Raw genomic sequence first — 15,158 nt, 5'->3', positions numbered from 1 at the left:
GATGAAATCTTAACATTGCAACACATGCCAATACGGCCGGGTTAACTTATAAGGGGCAATTTTAAATTTCCCGCTAAACTTCCGGTTGGAAACGTCTATGTATGATGCGTATACGCGTGACGTCACGACGGCAACGGAAGTATTCGTACCCAATGTGTCACCATACAAACTGCTCTGTTTTCATCGAACAATTCCACAGTATTCTGGACATCTGTGTTGGTGAATCTTTTGCAATTTGTTTAATGGACAATGGAGATTGCAAAGAAGAAAGTTGTAGGTGGGATCGGTGTATTAGCGGCTGGCTGTAGCAACACAACAAGGAGTACTTACTTGGATAGCAGACGCCTAGCCGATGCTAGCCGCCAACCGCACGGATGATCGGGTGAAGTCCTTCGTCGCGCCGTCGATCGCTGGAACGCAGGTGAGCAGATGAGGGCTGGCTGGCGTAGGTGGAGCACTAATGATTTTATCATAGCTCTGTGAGGTCCGGTTGCTAAGTTAGCTCCAGCGTCGTTAGCAACAGCATTGTTAAGCTTTGCCAGGCTGAGAATTATTAACCGTGTAGTTACATGTCCATGGTTTAATAGTATTGTTGATCTTCTGTCTATCCTTCCAGTCAGGGATTTATTTATTTTGTTTCTATCTGCATTTTAGCCAGATGCTATCACGTTAGCTCAGTAGCTAAAGTGGTTCGCTGATGTATTGTCGTGGAGATAAAAGTCACTGTGAATGTCCATTTCGCGTTCTCGACTCTCATTTTCAAGAGGATATAGTATCCGAGGTGGTTTAAAATACAAATCCGTGATCCACAATAGAAAAAGGAGTGTGTGGAATCCAATGAGACCTTGTACCTAAGTTACGGTCAGAGCGAAAAAAGATACACCCTGCACTGCCTCTCTAGTTCTTCACTCACGTTCCTCATCCGCGAATCTTTCATCCTCGCTCAAATTAATGGGGTAATCGTCGCTTTCTCTGTCCGAATCTCTCTCGCTCCATTGTAAACAACGGGGAATTGTGAGGAATCCTTCCTCCTGTGACGTCACGCTACTTCCGGTATAGGCAAGGCTTTTTTTTTTATCAGCGACCAAAAGTTGCGAACTTTATCGTCGTTGTTCTATACTAAATCCTTTCAGCAAAAATATGGCAATATCGCAAAATGATCAAGTATGACACATAGACTGGATCTGCTATCCCCGTTTAAATAAAAACAATTCATTTCAGTAGGCCTTTAAGTAATTTCACTTGATCAATCATTTTCCACACTACAAAATAGTTAAAGTATGTAATTGAATAGATAGATAGATAGATAGATAGATAGATAGATAGATAGATAGTACTTTATTGATTCCTTCAGGAGAGTTCCCTCAGGATAATTAAAATTCCAGCAGCAGTGTACAGAATTGAGATCGAATTTAAAAAAGTAAATAATGGGGGTATAAATGAAAACAAAATAGAAAAATATTACAATAGAATAAAAACAAAAAGCATCAATGAGAATACAAATATAACAGTAAAATAAGAATATAACAAGAGAAACTAGGCATTAGTGACCATGTTATGAAAACGTATTACACTGTTATTGTTTTGCATCGCCCGTCATTCTAGTACCCCCCCTCCCTCCCAGAGAGGAGTTGTACAATCTAATGGCGTGTGGGACAAAGGAGTTTTTTAGTCTATTAGTCCTGCACTTGGGATGAAGCAGTCTAGCACTGAACAGGCTCCTCTGGCTACTGATAACGGTATGCAGAGGGTGACTGGCATCATCCAGGATGCTCACTAGTTTTTCTACAGTCCTCTTCTCTGCCACCGTCACCAGTGAGTCCAGTGTTTTTTATACCTGCAATTGTTCGCTGTTTGGCAAATTTCACTAGATTAAAAATGTTCTAATATTCCACACTTAAAAATAATTTAAGCATGTGCTATAACTCCTGCTTGTATTGGATTAATATCAGTATCGGTCAACACATAAGTTTCCAATATTGGTATCGTATCGGAAGTGAAAAAGTAGAATCGGGACACCCCTAATATGAATGTCTATATTTTTAACAATTACAAATAAAACTGAATAGAAAGGGGACTGCTGTTCATGACTGTCACTCCATTTTAAAATGGATGCTATGGTTGCTATACAATGATCACTATTATCGCAGGAGTTAAATTCTCAAGGTATTGGTACTGTCTTTTTAATAGACACAGTTTTCGTCTTCCTTATTATTTTCCTCCTTCTTTATGTAGTAACCAAATATTCATTGATCTTGTATAACAGCGAGTAGCCAGGCTACCTTCTTTTGGCAGAGCAATGAGGAGGTTATGGTTTTAATTTATTTAAAACATGTATACATTTACAATATGGTACATCTCATATTTCCAGTTTGTTATTAAACATGTCTGAAAGAAAGGAGGAAGAAGCTGAGCTTATTTAATCCTACCTCTTTTACAGCAAATGATTCACCTTTTCTCTGATGGTAAGCAGCTTCCTCTGGGGCTTAGGTTCTGTGCCAAAAGCCTTATAGGGCCCAAAACGTTTGAGTGACATCATAAAGCTTTAAAATAATTCCAACATTAGCAGAAAACGAACAGCGCAGAACAGAGCATAACAGATCTGTGGGACAAAGAGCTTAAGCAAAGAAGAACCAATCAGCTGCCAAGACAGAGAACACAGTGTTCTGTGATTGGTCCACTATAGTGTGCCGTGGTAAAGGCTTCATTGCAGCATGCGGTATACCGCTGGTTATATCTAATATATGTTCCAACACTTTTATATATTAAAAAAATACCTATTTACAGTTTTGAGTGACACGCAAAGTGGTGAAAGGAACACTGTATTGCTGCTGTACTGGTGGGTAAAATCCTACACTTTTTCAAACACTGCTTTGATAGCGTAACGTTACCCTTTTCATGCGCTTGTGTGTATTATGTGGGGCATAGCTTACATGGTCAGCGCAGGAAGTTGTGATATAATGCTTGCAGCACTTTAAATAGCCGTGTAATCGTTGAAAACAGCACATTGAACTCCATTATTGACTCACAGATACCTGTGTTTGTGTGGACATAGCCTTAAATAAAACACAATCTATATTTAGTAATCTGGTGCACAATTAGTCAAGAACTAAAACCAGGATGCAGCTTTTGCTTTGCTTGGTGTTGAGTTTGATGCCCTGTCTGTCACACAGAAGACATCAGCCCATACAGTTTGTAGCCCTCTGTTGGTTTGCCCTGTTGACGATTTGCAGTGTTTTTTCCTTAATATTAGAAGTTAAATTGCACTGATTGCTGATGACAAAATGGACTGAATGCTGTGTTGTCACAATTTTAATTGTTGTCTAAAGTTATTTCATTGTCATATTACCACTGAACCACAGGTTGCAGCCCTGCAAGAGGAGAAAAGCAGTTTGCTAGCTGAAAACCAGGTTTTGATGGAGAGACTCAACCAGTCGGACTCCATCGAGGACATAAACAGCCCGGCTGGCCGCAGACACCTCCAGCTGCAGACACAACTGGAGCAGCTACAGGAAGAAAGCTTCAGGTATGGAATTTCTACAAAGAATGACTGTGGGACGGCGTGGCGAAGTTGGTAGAGTGGCTGTGCCAGCAATCGGAGGGTTGTTGGTTACTGGGGTTCAATCCCCACCTTCTACCATCCTAGTCACGTCCGTTGTGTCCTTGGGCAAGACACTTCACCCTTGCTCCTGATGGCTGTTGGTTAGCGCCTTGCATGGCAGCTCCCGCCATCAGTGTGTGAATGTGTGTGTGAATGGGTGAATGTGGAAATACTGTCAAAGCGCTTTGAGTACCTTGAAGGTAGAAAAGCGCTATACAAGTATAACCCATTTATCATTTATCATTTATTCTTATGTTGTCATTGTGAGCCGATGTGCCGATTTGCAAGGTTATCATTATGATGGCTTCTTCCTAGGTTGGAAGCTGCAAAAGACGACTACCGAATACGTTGCGAGGAGCTCGAAAAAGAACTGTTGGATGTCAAGTCACAAATTGAGGAGCTCACATCTTTGGCGGATGAAGCCCAGTCTCTAAAGGATGAAATTGATGTCCTCAGGTAAATAACACTTCAAATAGACTCCGTAAAGCTCCTGATTCCAACTGCAGTGGAATGTTCAACGCTTGAGACCCACAAAAGTCCTATAATTTTAATGTATTGTATATTTGCCTCAAATGTTTCAAACCACCTTCATGCTTAATGAGTTTATTAACTCAAGTATGTGCAGAGAAAGTGTGACGACAAGTTCAAGCTCAGTACGTTATGAGAAATACTAAATGAGTTCTGTTACTACAGCGTTCTGTCGGTCTAATTTATATCTAAATTAACACATGAGTCACTCACACTGTATATGGAAGACACAAAGGACATAGAAAATACTAGAGTAAAATCATTAAATACAAAAATTCATTAAAAAAGTACAGTGCATCCCGAAATTCACTTTTTTCACAATTTTTCACAGCCTTTGCAATGAAGGTACATCCTGTTTCAACTGCTCATACTTGAGATGTTCCTACAAATTAATTGGAGTCCACTTGTGGTAAATTCAGTTGATTGGACATGATTTGGAAAGACACACACGTCTCTATATAGGTCCCACACTTAACAGTGCATGGCAGAGCACAAACCAATAATGAAGTCAAAGGAATTGTCTGTAGACTTCCGAGACAAGATTGTCTCGAGGCACAAATCTGGGAATGGGTACAGAAAAATATCTGCTGCCTTGAAGGTCCCAATGATCACTGTGGCCTACCATCATCCGTAAATGGGAGACGTTTGAACCACCAGGTCTTTCTAGAGCTGGCTGGCCGTCTAAACTGAGCGATCAGGGGAGAAGGGCTTTAGTCAGGAAGATGACCAAAAACCCGATAGTCAATCTGTCAGAGCTACAGCATTCCTCTGTGGAGAGAGGAAAATCTTTCAGAAGGACTACCATCTCTGCAGCAATCCACCAATCAGACCTGTAAGGTAGAGTGGCAAGACGGAAACCATTTCTTCATAAAAAGATTGCCAAAATGCACCTAGAAGATTCTCAGATCATGAGAATCAAAATTATCTGGTCTGATGAGACAAAGATTGAACTCTTTGGTGTGAATGCGCCATGATTGAAGGAAACCAGGCATTGCTCATCACCAAGCCAGTACCATCCCTACAGTGAAACATGGTGCCATCATCATGCAGCGGGGATGGTTTTCAACGGCAGGAATTGCAGTATAGGCGTAATATAATCAAACTTTCTTGTTCTTGTCAGAAGTCTAGCAGCCGAAGATAATACGTTACAGTAATCGGAAGGAGATGTAACGAACGCATGAGTAATGATCTCAGCGTCGGTGATGGACAAAATAGGACACATTTTTGCGATGTTACGGAGATGAATAAAGGCTGTTTTAGTAACACTCTTAATGTGTGACTTAAATGAGAGAGCTGGGTCGAAGATAATACCGAGCTTCTTTACCGAGTCGCTTTGTGTAATTGTTTTGTTATCAAATGTTAAGGTGGTATTAATAAATAAGTGCCGGTGTCTAACAGGACCGATAATCAGCATATCCATTTTTTTAGCGTTAAGATGCAAAAAGTTGCTGGACATCCATTGTTTGATTCCATTTAGACACGCCTCCAGTTGCCCAGTGCCCATGTCTTGGGCACTAATACACCCCCATACCATCACAGATGCTGGCTTTTCAACTTTGCGCCTATAACAATCCGGATGGTTCTTTTCCTCTTTGGTCCGGAGGACACGACGTCCACAGTTTCCAAAAACAATTTGAAATGTGGACTCGTCAGACCACAGAACACTTTTCCACTTTGCATCAGTCCATCTTAGATGAGCTCAGGCCCAGCGAAGCCGACGGCGTTTCTGGGTGTTGTTGATAAACGGTTTTCGCCTTGCATAGGAGAGTTTTAACTTGCACTTACAGATGTAGCGACCAACTGTGGTTACTGACAGTGGGTTTCTGAAGTGTTCCTGAGCCCATGTGGTGATATCCTTTACACACTGATGTCGCTTGTTGATGCAGTACAGCCTGAGGGATCGAAGGTCACAGGTTTAGCTGCTTACGTGCAGTGATTTCTCCAGATTCTCTGAACCCTTTGATGATATTACGGACCGTAGATGGTGAAATCCCTAAATTCCTTGCAATAGCTGGTTGAGGAAGGTTTTTCTTAAACTGTTCAACAATTTGCTCACGCATTTGTTGACAAAGTGGGGACCCTCGCCCCATCCTTGTTTGTGAATGACTGAGCATTTCATGGAATCTACTTTTATACCCAATCATGGCACCCACCTGTTCCCAATTTGCCTGTTCAACTGTGGGATGTTCCAAATAAGTGTTTGATGAGCATTCCTGAACTTTATCAGTATTTATTGCCACCTTTCCCAACTTCTTTGTCACGTGTTGCTGGTATCAAATTCTAAAGTTAATGATTACTTACAAAAAAAAAAACGTTTATCAGTTTGAACATCAAATATGTTGTCTTTGTAGCATCCATCCATCCATCCATCTTCTTCCGCTTATCCGAGGTCGGGTTGCGGGGGCAGCAGCCTAAGCAGGGAAGCCCAGACTTCCCTCTCCCCAGCCACTTCGTCTAGCTCTTCCCGGGGGATCCCGAGGCGTTCCCTGGCCAGCCGGGAGACATAGTCTTCCCAACGTGTCCTGGGTCTTCCCCGTGGCCTCCTACCGGTCGGACGTGCCCTAAACACCTCCCTAGGGAGGCGTTCGGGTGGCATCCTGACCAGATGCCCGAACCACCTCATCTGGCTCCTCTCGATGTGGAGGAGCAGTGGCTTTACTTTGAGCTCCTCCCGGATGACAGAGCTTCTCACCCTATCTCTAAGGGAGAGACCCGCCACCCGGCGGAGGAAACTCATTTCGGCCGCTTGTACCCGTGATCTTGTCCTTTCGGTCATAACCCAAAGCTCATGACCATAGGTGAGGATTGGAACGTAGATCGACCGGTAAATTGAGAGCTTTGCCTTGCGGCTCAGCTCCTTCTTCACCACAACGGACCGATACAGCGCCCGCATTACTGAAGACGCCGCACCGATCCGCCTGTCGATCTCACGAACCACTCTTCCCTCACTCGTGAACAAGACTCTAGCATATTTAACTGAATATGGGTTGAAAATGATTTGCAAATCATTGTATTTCGTTTATATTTACATCTAACACAATTTCCCAACTCATATGGAAACGGGGTTTGTAGATCTGGGCAGTCGTTTCTCCTTATCACGTCTTTCCAGGTTTCACTGTCATTGCCAATGTAATCGTTGAAGGCCCCCGGCAGAACAAGGGAATCACCTGGGGGAGCACTCTCCAGTACTTCCTCTAGTGAATCCAAAAAGGGCGGGTACTCTGAATTGCTGTTTAGTGCACAAGCGCAAACAACATTCAGAACCTGTCCCCTCACCCAGAGACAGAGGGAAGCTAACCTCTCGTCTACTGTGTTGAACTCCGACGTACAGGCTCTGAGCTGCGAGGCAACAAGTACTGCCACCCACGCCCATTGCCTCTCACTGCTTGCAATGCCAGTGTGGAAGAGAGTCCAGCCCCTCTCGAGAAGACTGGTTCCAGAGCCCTTACTGCTCTCCAGAGGGGGGGGGGCGAAAGAAAGCTGGATTCCTTTTTTGTTTTTTGTCATAGGCCTTGTTTACACTGCACGCCAAATGTGATTTTTTTTGCCCTCAAGTGACACAGATCTTTTTCTTTTTTTTTTCCGCCAGTTTAAAGGCTCCAAAGTGCTTCACATCTGATCTTTTGACATCAGATTCAGGCCCCATCAAGAGTTAGTCTTGAATCCTATTGGAATCTGATCTTTTCAAATGCGACTTCAGTCTAAATTCAATGCGACCTGTATGTGACATGAATGTGATTTTTTTTTTTGTCAGCTTTGGGCGAGCTATGTCACTCGTGTGAAAGACGCAGACACCAGTGGAAATGGATATTTCATCGCAACACCCGGTTTTGGTTTCTATTTAAGGCGACCCAATTTTCGGTGCATCACTTATCAATAGTGCACAAATATGGGGCGGCATGGCGTAGTGGGTAGAGCGCCCGTGTCAGAAACCTGAGGGTTGCAGGTTCGCTCCCCGCCTCTTACCATGCCGTTGTGTCCTTGGGCAGGACACTTCACCCTTGCCCCCGGTGCCGCTCACACCGGTGAATGAATGTTGAATGAATGATAGGTGGTGGTCGGAGGGGCCGTAGGCGCAAATTGGCAGCCACACTTCCGTCAGTCTACCCCAGGGCAGCTGTGGCTACGAAAGTAGCTTACCACCACCAGGTGTGAATGAATGATGGGCTTTTAACATGTAAAGCGACTTTGGGTACTTAGAAAAGCGCTATATAAATCCCAGGTATTATTATTATTATTATTATTAAATAAAAGGCTCTGTGTAATATATGAATATATATTTTGATTCTGAAGAAATGGCGATTGTTGAAAGACCGGAATTTGCTTACATGTGAGTTGAAAAATAAAGCTCCCGTAGATCCATGCTGGTGTCCCTGTCTCCTCTACTTAACAGCCAGAAAAAGATTACACCCCTCCAAAATATATTACATTATATATGCATTATATATCACGCATTATATTACTTTCACGTAAAAAAAAACCTTATTTTTAAGGCGTTGCGACTTTTATTTTATTTTGTAGTAGTCGCGACTTACTCCCGGTCAACTTACTTTATTTTCACTTTATTAAAGTGCGTATGCAAGTGACGTTGAGGCCACATTGGGGCCTGTGCGCGTTTTCACTGGAGTCTGATAAAAGTAAACAATCACCTGGAAAAAATCAGATCTCAAAAAAATCTGATTTGGGCCACTTTGGCCTGCAGATTAAATGTAGTCATAGATGGAGGTCTTTGAGGTGCTCTTTGTCTGGTCCCTCACTTAGAACCTCTTTGTCTTGGGAGACCCTACAAAGGTGAATGGACGCCCCCAGACAACATAGCTCGTAGTATCATTGGGACACTCAAACTCCTCTACCACAATAAGGTGGCAGTTCAGAGAGGAGGGAATGGCTGTAACATAATAAAATGTAGAAAAAGTGAAGCGTTGTGAATACTTTTTGAATGCACTGTAAGTTGCTTTTCAGGGTTTCAAACAATCTTTTAGCATTGCATTTTTACTAGTTCGCCAGTGAGTCTCATGTTTATGGATCAAACAAAATGTATTGCAGTATGTTCAAAATAACAAAATATCATAAAAAAGAGGACCAGCTGTACCGTATTGACCCGAATATAAAACTGTATATTTTTTCCTAGAGCACAGTCTGAAAAAGACGAGTTGTCTTCTATTTCGGGTATAGAGATGTATAAATTACATGCAAACCAACATGTAACAACTTCTCCCTAAGAGAGTAAGAGCTTTTCTTCTTGTCACTCGTACACACCAGTGACCTGGAGAGATTCAGCTGTGACGTAAATGATCCGCTTGAAAGTTAGCAAACGTGTTATGAATTTGCAATGTCAATTTAAGCAATAATCAATGAAGATACTGGCGAGCGAAATATGATTGAATCGAATATAAATTCATTTTTTATGTCTTCATTACAAGCTGTAAAGCGCTTTGAGTGTCTAGAGAAGCGCCATATAAATAGAATCCATCATTGTTGTATTTAGGGTCACAGGTAAGCTGGAGCCTATCCCACTAGATTCGGGCAAGAGGCTGGGTACATATTTATTGTTAGTGAGAATATCATCAAAATATGACTTATGTCATTTTTGGATGTAATTTGTATTATTTCATATAATGAAAACAAAAACTGGAATAAGGACTTGGACATGGAACATCATTTTCCACTGGATTGTCACTGAAGTTTAATCATATTGGTGGAAAATCATAGTTTTAGTATGTGTGTGTTTGAGGTAAACTGCAATTAATATATACCAAAAATATGAGCTGAAAACCTCTGTCTTGTACTAAACACCCAATTTATAGTAAATTATTGTTGTTGTTTTTTTAACCAGGCATTCATCCGACAAGGTGTCAAAGCTTGAAGGAACAGTAGATCACTATAAGAAGAAATTGGAGGACATGGGACTTCTCAGAAGACAGGTACACACGCTCAAACAAAAAATGCTGATCCACCCAAACATTTATTTGTGTTGTTCTTGGACAACATTGATTATCTTGTGCATGACAATAACATGTTGTGTCCATTTGTTTCCAGAGTAAGCTCTTGGAGGAGAAAAACACAGTATTAATGGAGACCAACATTAGTTTGGAAGAAGAGATAAGAAAAGCTAATGCTACTAAGGGACAGCTGGAGACCTATAAGAGACAGGTCGACTAATGTTTCCTCTTACATGTATTACACGCTATGTATGTGAATATTATACACCATCTCTCGTCACACTGCAGGTGGTTGAACTTCAGAACAGACTGTCCGAAGAATCGAAAAAGGCAGACAAGAACGAGTTTGAGTACAAACGAGTCAAAGAGAAAGTAGACTCTCTACAAAAAGAAAAAGATGTATGTATAGCTGCAGTGATTAAAAATACTTACAATTCTGCATTCGTCATCAAAATACTCTGGAAAAAATGCCCCTCTTGAAAACAGTAAAAAAATAATTTATACAAGTTGTTTTTGCTTGTAATGAGCAAAAACATCTACCAAAGATACAATTCAAAATTGTCTTGGTAAGATTTCTTAAAATATGACATTATATTTAGGCTTTAAAAACTTAAGTGATCTAGAAATTAGCAATTTTTAGCTATACTCACTAGTATTGTGAAGTTATGTGTCTTATAACAAACTTGTGATGCTCAAAATTTGTTTTTTTTCCTCAGAATATCTGTTGCCTGACAAAATATTTTCAGAATCAGAATCAGAATAGTTTTTTTTAAGAGTGATTATGAATTGGATTGGTTTAGATATTTTGACTAGAAATTTTAAATATATACTTGGTGAGATTGTGAGTTTTTCCAGTATATAATGTTAACTGGTGATGACAATGTTCATGTGAATCTGTGTAGCGAATGCGAACAGAGAGAGACTCTTTGAAGGAGACCATCGAGGAGCTGCATTGTGTCCAAGCTCAGGCGGGACAGCTTACATCAGGTACAGTATTTTAAAAAAACAGCGATACATGAGCCAGAGGTGGATAATTGTACATAACAATCCTTTTTTCAATGTGCCAAGGTCTGCTCCCTGCACTAAGCAGCACTGATTCGCTGGCAGCTGAGATAACAACGCCTGAGATAAGGTCAGTAAAGATTTTCTAGTGCCATCTGCTGGTTTATATTCATTTTGCAGTTTAGGATTTATGAGTCGGGCCTAAAAATATCTGCTTCTTAACTGATTTATGTAATAGCAACATGTGAGTTACATCAGCCCGTGCGCTGCTTTCCAAAAGGGCAGTTTTTTTGTGCTGGAAGCATTCCATACCCTAAAATGTGTTGCTTGATTTCCCCCACAGCAGTAGTAACGATTGTTTCTTTCACTTTTAATCCCATCAAACATATTGGCAGTTATTGTGGCAGAAAATGAAGTGGTAAAAAAGAAGGGCTTACCGCAGCCCAGTAAAAAGAGCCTAGTTCTTAGTGTAATTACGTCTCTGATGCCTTTTTACACAGGGAGCATTTAATTCGTCTTCAGCACGAGAACAAAATGCTGAAACTGGCCCAGGAGGGATCGGATAACGAAAAGATTGCACTGCTGCAGAGTCTGCTGGAGGATGCCAATCGAAGGAAAAGTGAACTGGAGACAGAAAACAGGTCTGCAAAGGGCTTAAAAACATGTCACGGATCTATGTATTACATCTTTCTCAGTAGTTTTATTTGAATTCAAGCCTTCCATTTTCTACCGCTTGTCCCTCTTGCCAATATTGGGAATAAATGTTTCCTTCTCCAGCAATACTTTCACTATTAGTTTAAATTGGTAACGTTTTAGCCTTTTATTTGACACAGTCAGGCTGTTAGCTCTCTGCCGTGTTACAACTATGTTGTCCAATGTGTCTGTTGTGTCTTTGTAGGTTAACCAATCAGCGCTTGATGGAGGAGCAGAGCCAAATAGAAGAACTACAGAAGACGCTTCAAGAACAAGGCTCTAAAGCAGATGATGTACGTAATAATTTTTGCATGTTCTCCCTGTGACTGTGTGGGTTCTCTACGGGGACTCTGGCTTCTTCCCACCTCCAAAGACGTGCACTTGGGGATCAGCTGATTGGCAACACATAATTGGCCTTAGAGTGTGAATGTGAGTGTGTATAGCTGTCCTTCTATCTGTGACTTGTCCAGGGTGTAGCCTGTCTTCCGCCAACAACTTTTTTTGTATCAGCCGAAATGCAAAATCACCCACAGTTGTAAAAAAAACAAAAAAAAACGATCTAAGTCTATGAGCATGAACTGATGAAGCCTACTCAGATGAGAGGTGAAACATCTTTTAAGACAAACCAAACAGTCCAGTTGCAATCGATTGAATGTCCTGAGATTACAATTACCTGGATAAATGAGAACATTCATAGACAGATTTCTCTTTTATGTTTCAGTCCTCCAGTTTGAAGAAGAAGTACGAGGAGCACATGTAAGTAATCAGACCTGTAGATATACATGATAAAAAATGTAGTATTTACACATAAAGCAGTTGGACAAGATCACCATATCAATTCTAGTTTATCACAAAAATAAGGATGTCCAATAATATTGATCTACTGATATTGGCCAAAAAATTTGAGATTGGATCATATCGGTATTGTGTTTTTTCTGGGGACGGCGTGGCGCAGTTGGGAGAGTGGCCGTGCCAGCAACCTGAGGGTTCCTGGTTCAATCCCCACCTGCTACCAACCTCGTCACATCCGTTGTGTCCTTGAGCAAGACACTTCACCCTCGCTCCTGACGGGTTGTGGTTAGGGCCTTGCATGGAAGCTCCCGCCATCAGTGTGTGAATGAATGGGTGAATGCGGAAATAGTGTCAAAGAGCTTTGAGTACCTTGAAGGTAGAAAAGCGCTATACAAGTATAACCCATTTTACCATTTTTTTCTGCTGATAACAATATCAGCAAGCCGTATCAAACTCCACAGAGCAACGAGCTTGCTGCTGTGTGAAATACTTTGGATTATACAAAATATGATTTGCAATATAAGTATAAAGCACTTGTTCTGTAAGAGGGGAGTAAGAAAATGTAAAAAAACCAACATTTTAACTAATTCATCATTTCTATGATTGTATTTGTACGTAGTCTCATACTTTGTACTGTACTTTGCTCGTATACAAATATTTATGCCACATAGAAATGTGAAGCTTTACAAATTGTGTTACTGGTATTTATATTCTTATTTGTGAATTTATTTAAAGACTAACCTATCTTACTTGTTGATAGTAGAAGATGTGTGCGTTCCTTTCCAGGGAGAAAGTACAACAGTTGAACAATGAGTTACTGAGGAAGAACGCCTATATCGATGAGATGGAACCCAAATACTCTGCAAACTGTGAGTTTGAAGTGGATGTTTATGAATGTTACTCAAATGTCGTGCTAAATATTTGTCCTGCTCTGGTAGCTCAACGAGTGGACGAGCTGGAAGACGCCTTAAAAAAGAAAGATGACGAGATGAAACAGATGGAGGAGAGATATAAAAAATACTTGGAGAAAGCCAAGAGTGTAAGAGTATTTTTACACGTTGGCTATGAGCAGATACCAGGAAGCATGTGTCACTCATGACTTCATTTGCTCCTCAGGTGATTCGCACCTTGGATCCGAAGCAGAACCAGGGATCTGGTCCAGAAGTTCAGGTCTTGAAGAACCAACTGCAGGAGAAAGAGCGGATGTTACATTCCTTGGAGGTCATTCAAAAAGAAAAGACTGGACTCACATATTTAACTGTTTTTAAAATACCTGTACTACATATTAGTTTATTATTTGTTAACGGTTGTGGTTTTCTTCCCAACAGAAAGAGATGGACAAGACAAAAGGCCAGAGGGACAATGAGGAGAAGCTAATTGTGTCAGCTTGGTACAATATGGTAAGATGCTTTTCACATGACTGTATTTGTAACACCCATTATGTGTTGGGTTCAAAATGCTTTGCAACCTGCATGTAAAAGAGTATAATCCTGCGACACAATGACTTAGCTGCTACATCCTTGAAGATGTTGTGCTTGATTGCAGCCATGTTTTTCAACCAATCTTGGTTGGTTGATGTCAGTTTCTTTCGAACATGCGTATAATTACAATATAATAATACATCACATTTTTCCAGTTATTTCATTACAGCATATATGGAAAGGAGTAGGAAAAAGCAGAGCCTATTTAATCCTACCATTTTTTAAATCACAGCAGTTTTAACCCATTTGTTTGTAAATAAAAAAATGAGTAAATGATTATACAATGAGTAAGTAAGTAATTATTAAATACATAAATAAACAATAATTAAACTTCTCATTAATACATATAAAAATAATTTAAGGTATACCTATCGTTGTCTAATTCAGTGCTTCTTAATTATTTTCTGTTACGCCCCCATAGGAAGAAGAAAACATATTGTGGCCCTCCCCCACTCTCCGCAGAGAATGTAAATAGTATCATTTGTAAGGATGTAAAGGTGTTGTAGATACTGCTATATTGCGGTTTCAAAATCTTCACAATAATGCCGTGATGTGTGTCAGTATCAAACGAAAACTTTGTGAGTGTAGTTTTTTTTGGTCTGAAATTATTCTACATCTCCATTTCTTTCTTGTATTGCTAGCCCAGCTGATCACCGCGCACCGCGTATGTTGCCGTGACTCGCTGTATTAGCGACACTATAATTTCTACTAACATTCCTTTTCTAAATAAACTATTCAAGAAGCGTCCGTCTTTTATGTTACACGTCCCTTTCAGACTAGACCACGACACGGACTGTAACTCTAACTGACAAACAAACTCTGGCGAAAACATAACCTCTCTGGCGGAGCCACGTTCATCTCGAGCGTTCAAAGCCAAAACAGACTTGGCCGAGGGAAATGATATTTAAAGAAAGCGAGGCTAAATATCAATTTGTGAGGTATTTAAACTAATAAAAGTTAAATTGTGAGTTAACTTTTCTGACAAACTGATATATAAAATGTCCACTGCAGAGGACACTGTTTCTCAGAAAGTAAAAGTTGAAAGACACTAAACTATTGTTTTACTTACACTTGTTACACTGAATGTTTACATTGGCACTTTAAGACACTAAACATTTG

General features: G+C 40.6%; 1 protein-coding gene across 3 annotated transcripts in view; it reads left to right on the top strand.

The window, feature by feature from the left end:
• The window catches only part of hook3 (hook microtubule-tethering protein 3), a 59,577-nt gene that overhangs the window by 37,578 nt on the left and 6,841 nt on the right, over positions 1-15,158 (top strand). For all 3 annotated transcript variants that reach the window (XM_062031156.1, XM_062031157.1, XM_062031155.1), the window contains exons 9-22: positions 3,363-3,526; positions 3,917-4,057; positions 9,966-10,053; positions 10,169-10,282; positions 10,360-10,470; positions 10,974-11,058; positions 11,140-11,203; positions 11,574-11,714; positions 11,972-12,059; positions 12,488-12,522; positions 13,345-13,427; positions 13,497-13,597; positions 13,675-13,779; positions 13,887-13,958. In XM_062031156.1, the coding sequence (XP_061887140.1) occupies positions 3,363-3,526; positions 3,917-4,057; positions 9,966-10,053; positions 10,169-10,282; positions 10,360-10,470; positions 10,974-11,058; positions 11,140-11,203; positions 11,574-11,714; positions 11,972-12,059; positions 12,488-12,522; positions 13,345-13,427; positions 13,497-13,597; positions 13,675-13,779; positions 13,887-13,958 (1,392 nt within the window). The remainder of the gene's footprint in view (positions 1-3,362; positions 3,527-3,916; positions 4,058-9,965; positions 10,054-10,168; positions 10,283-10,359; positions 10,471-10,973; positions 11,059-11,139; positions 11,204-11,573; positions 11,715-11,971; positions 12,060-12,487; positions 12,523-13,344; positions 13,428-13,496; positions 13,598-13,674; positions 13,780-13,886; positions 13,959-15,158) is intronic.

Source organism: Entelurus aequoreus, linkage group LG21 (assembly GCF_033978785.1).
Source record: "Entelurus aequoreus isolate RoL-2023_Sb linkage group LG21, RoL_Eaeq_v1.1, whole genome shotgun sequence".
NCBI lineage: Eukaryota > Metazoa > Chordata > Actinopteri > Syngnathiformes > Syngnathidae > Entelurus > Entelurus aequoreus.
Note: the sequence above shows the minus strand (reverse complement) of the source record. Positions and strands in the feature narration are given on the sequence as shown.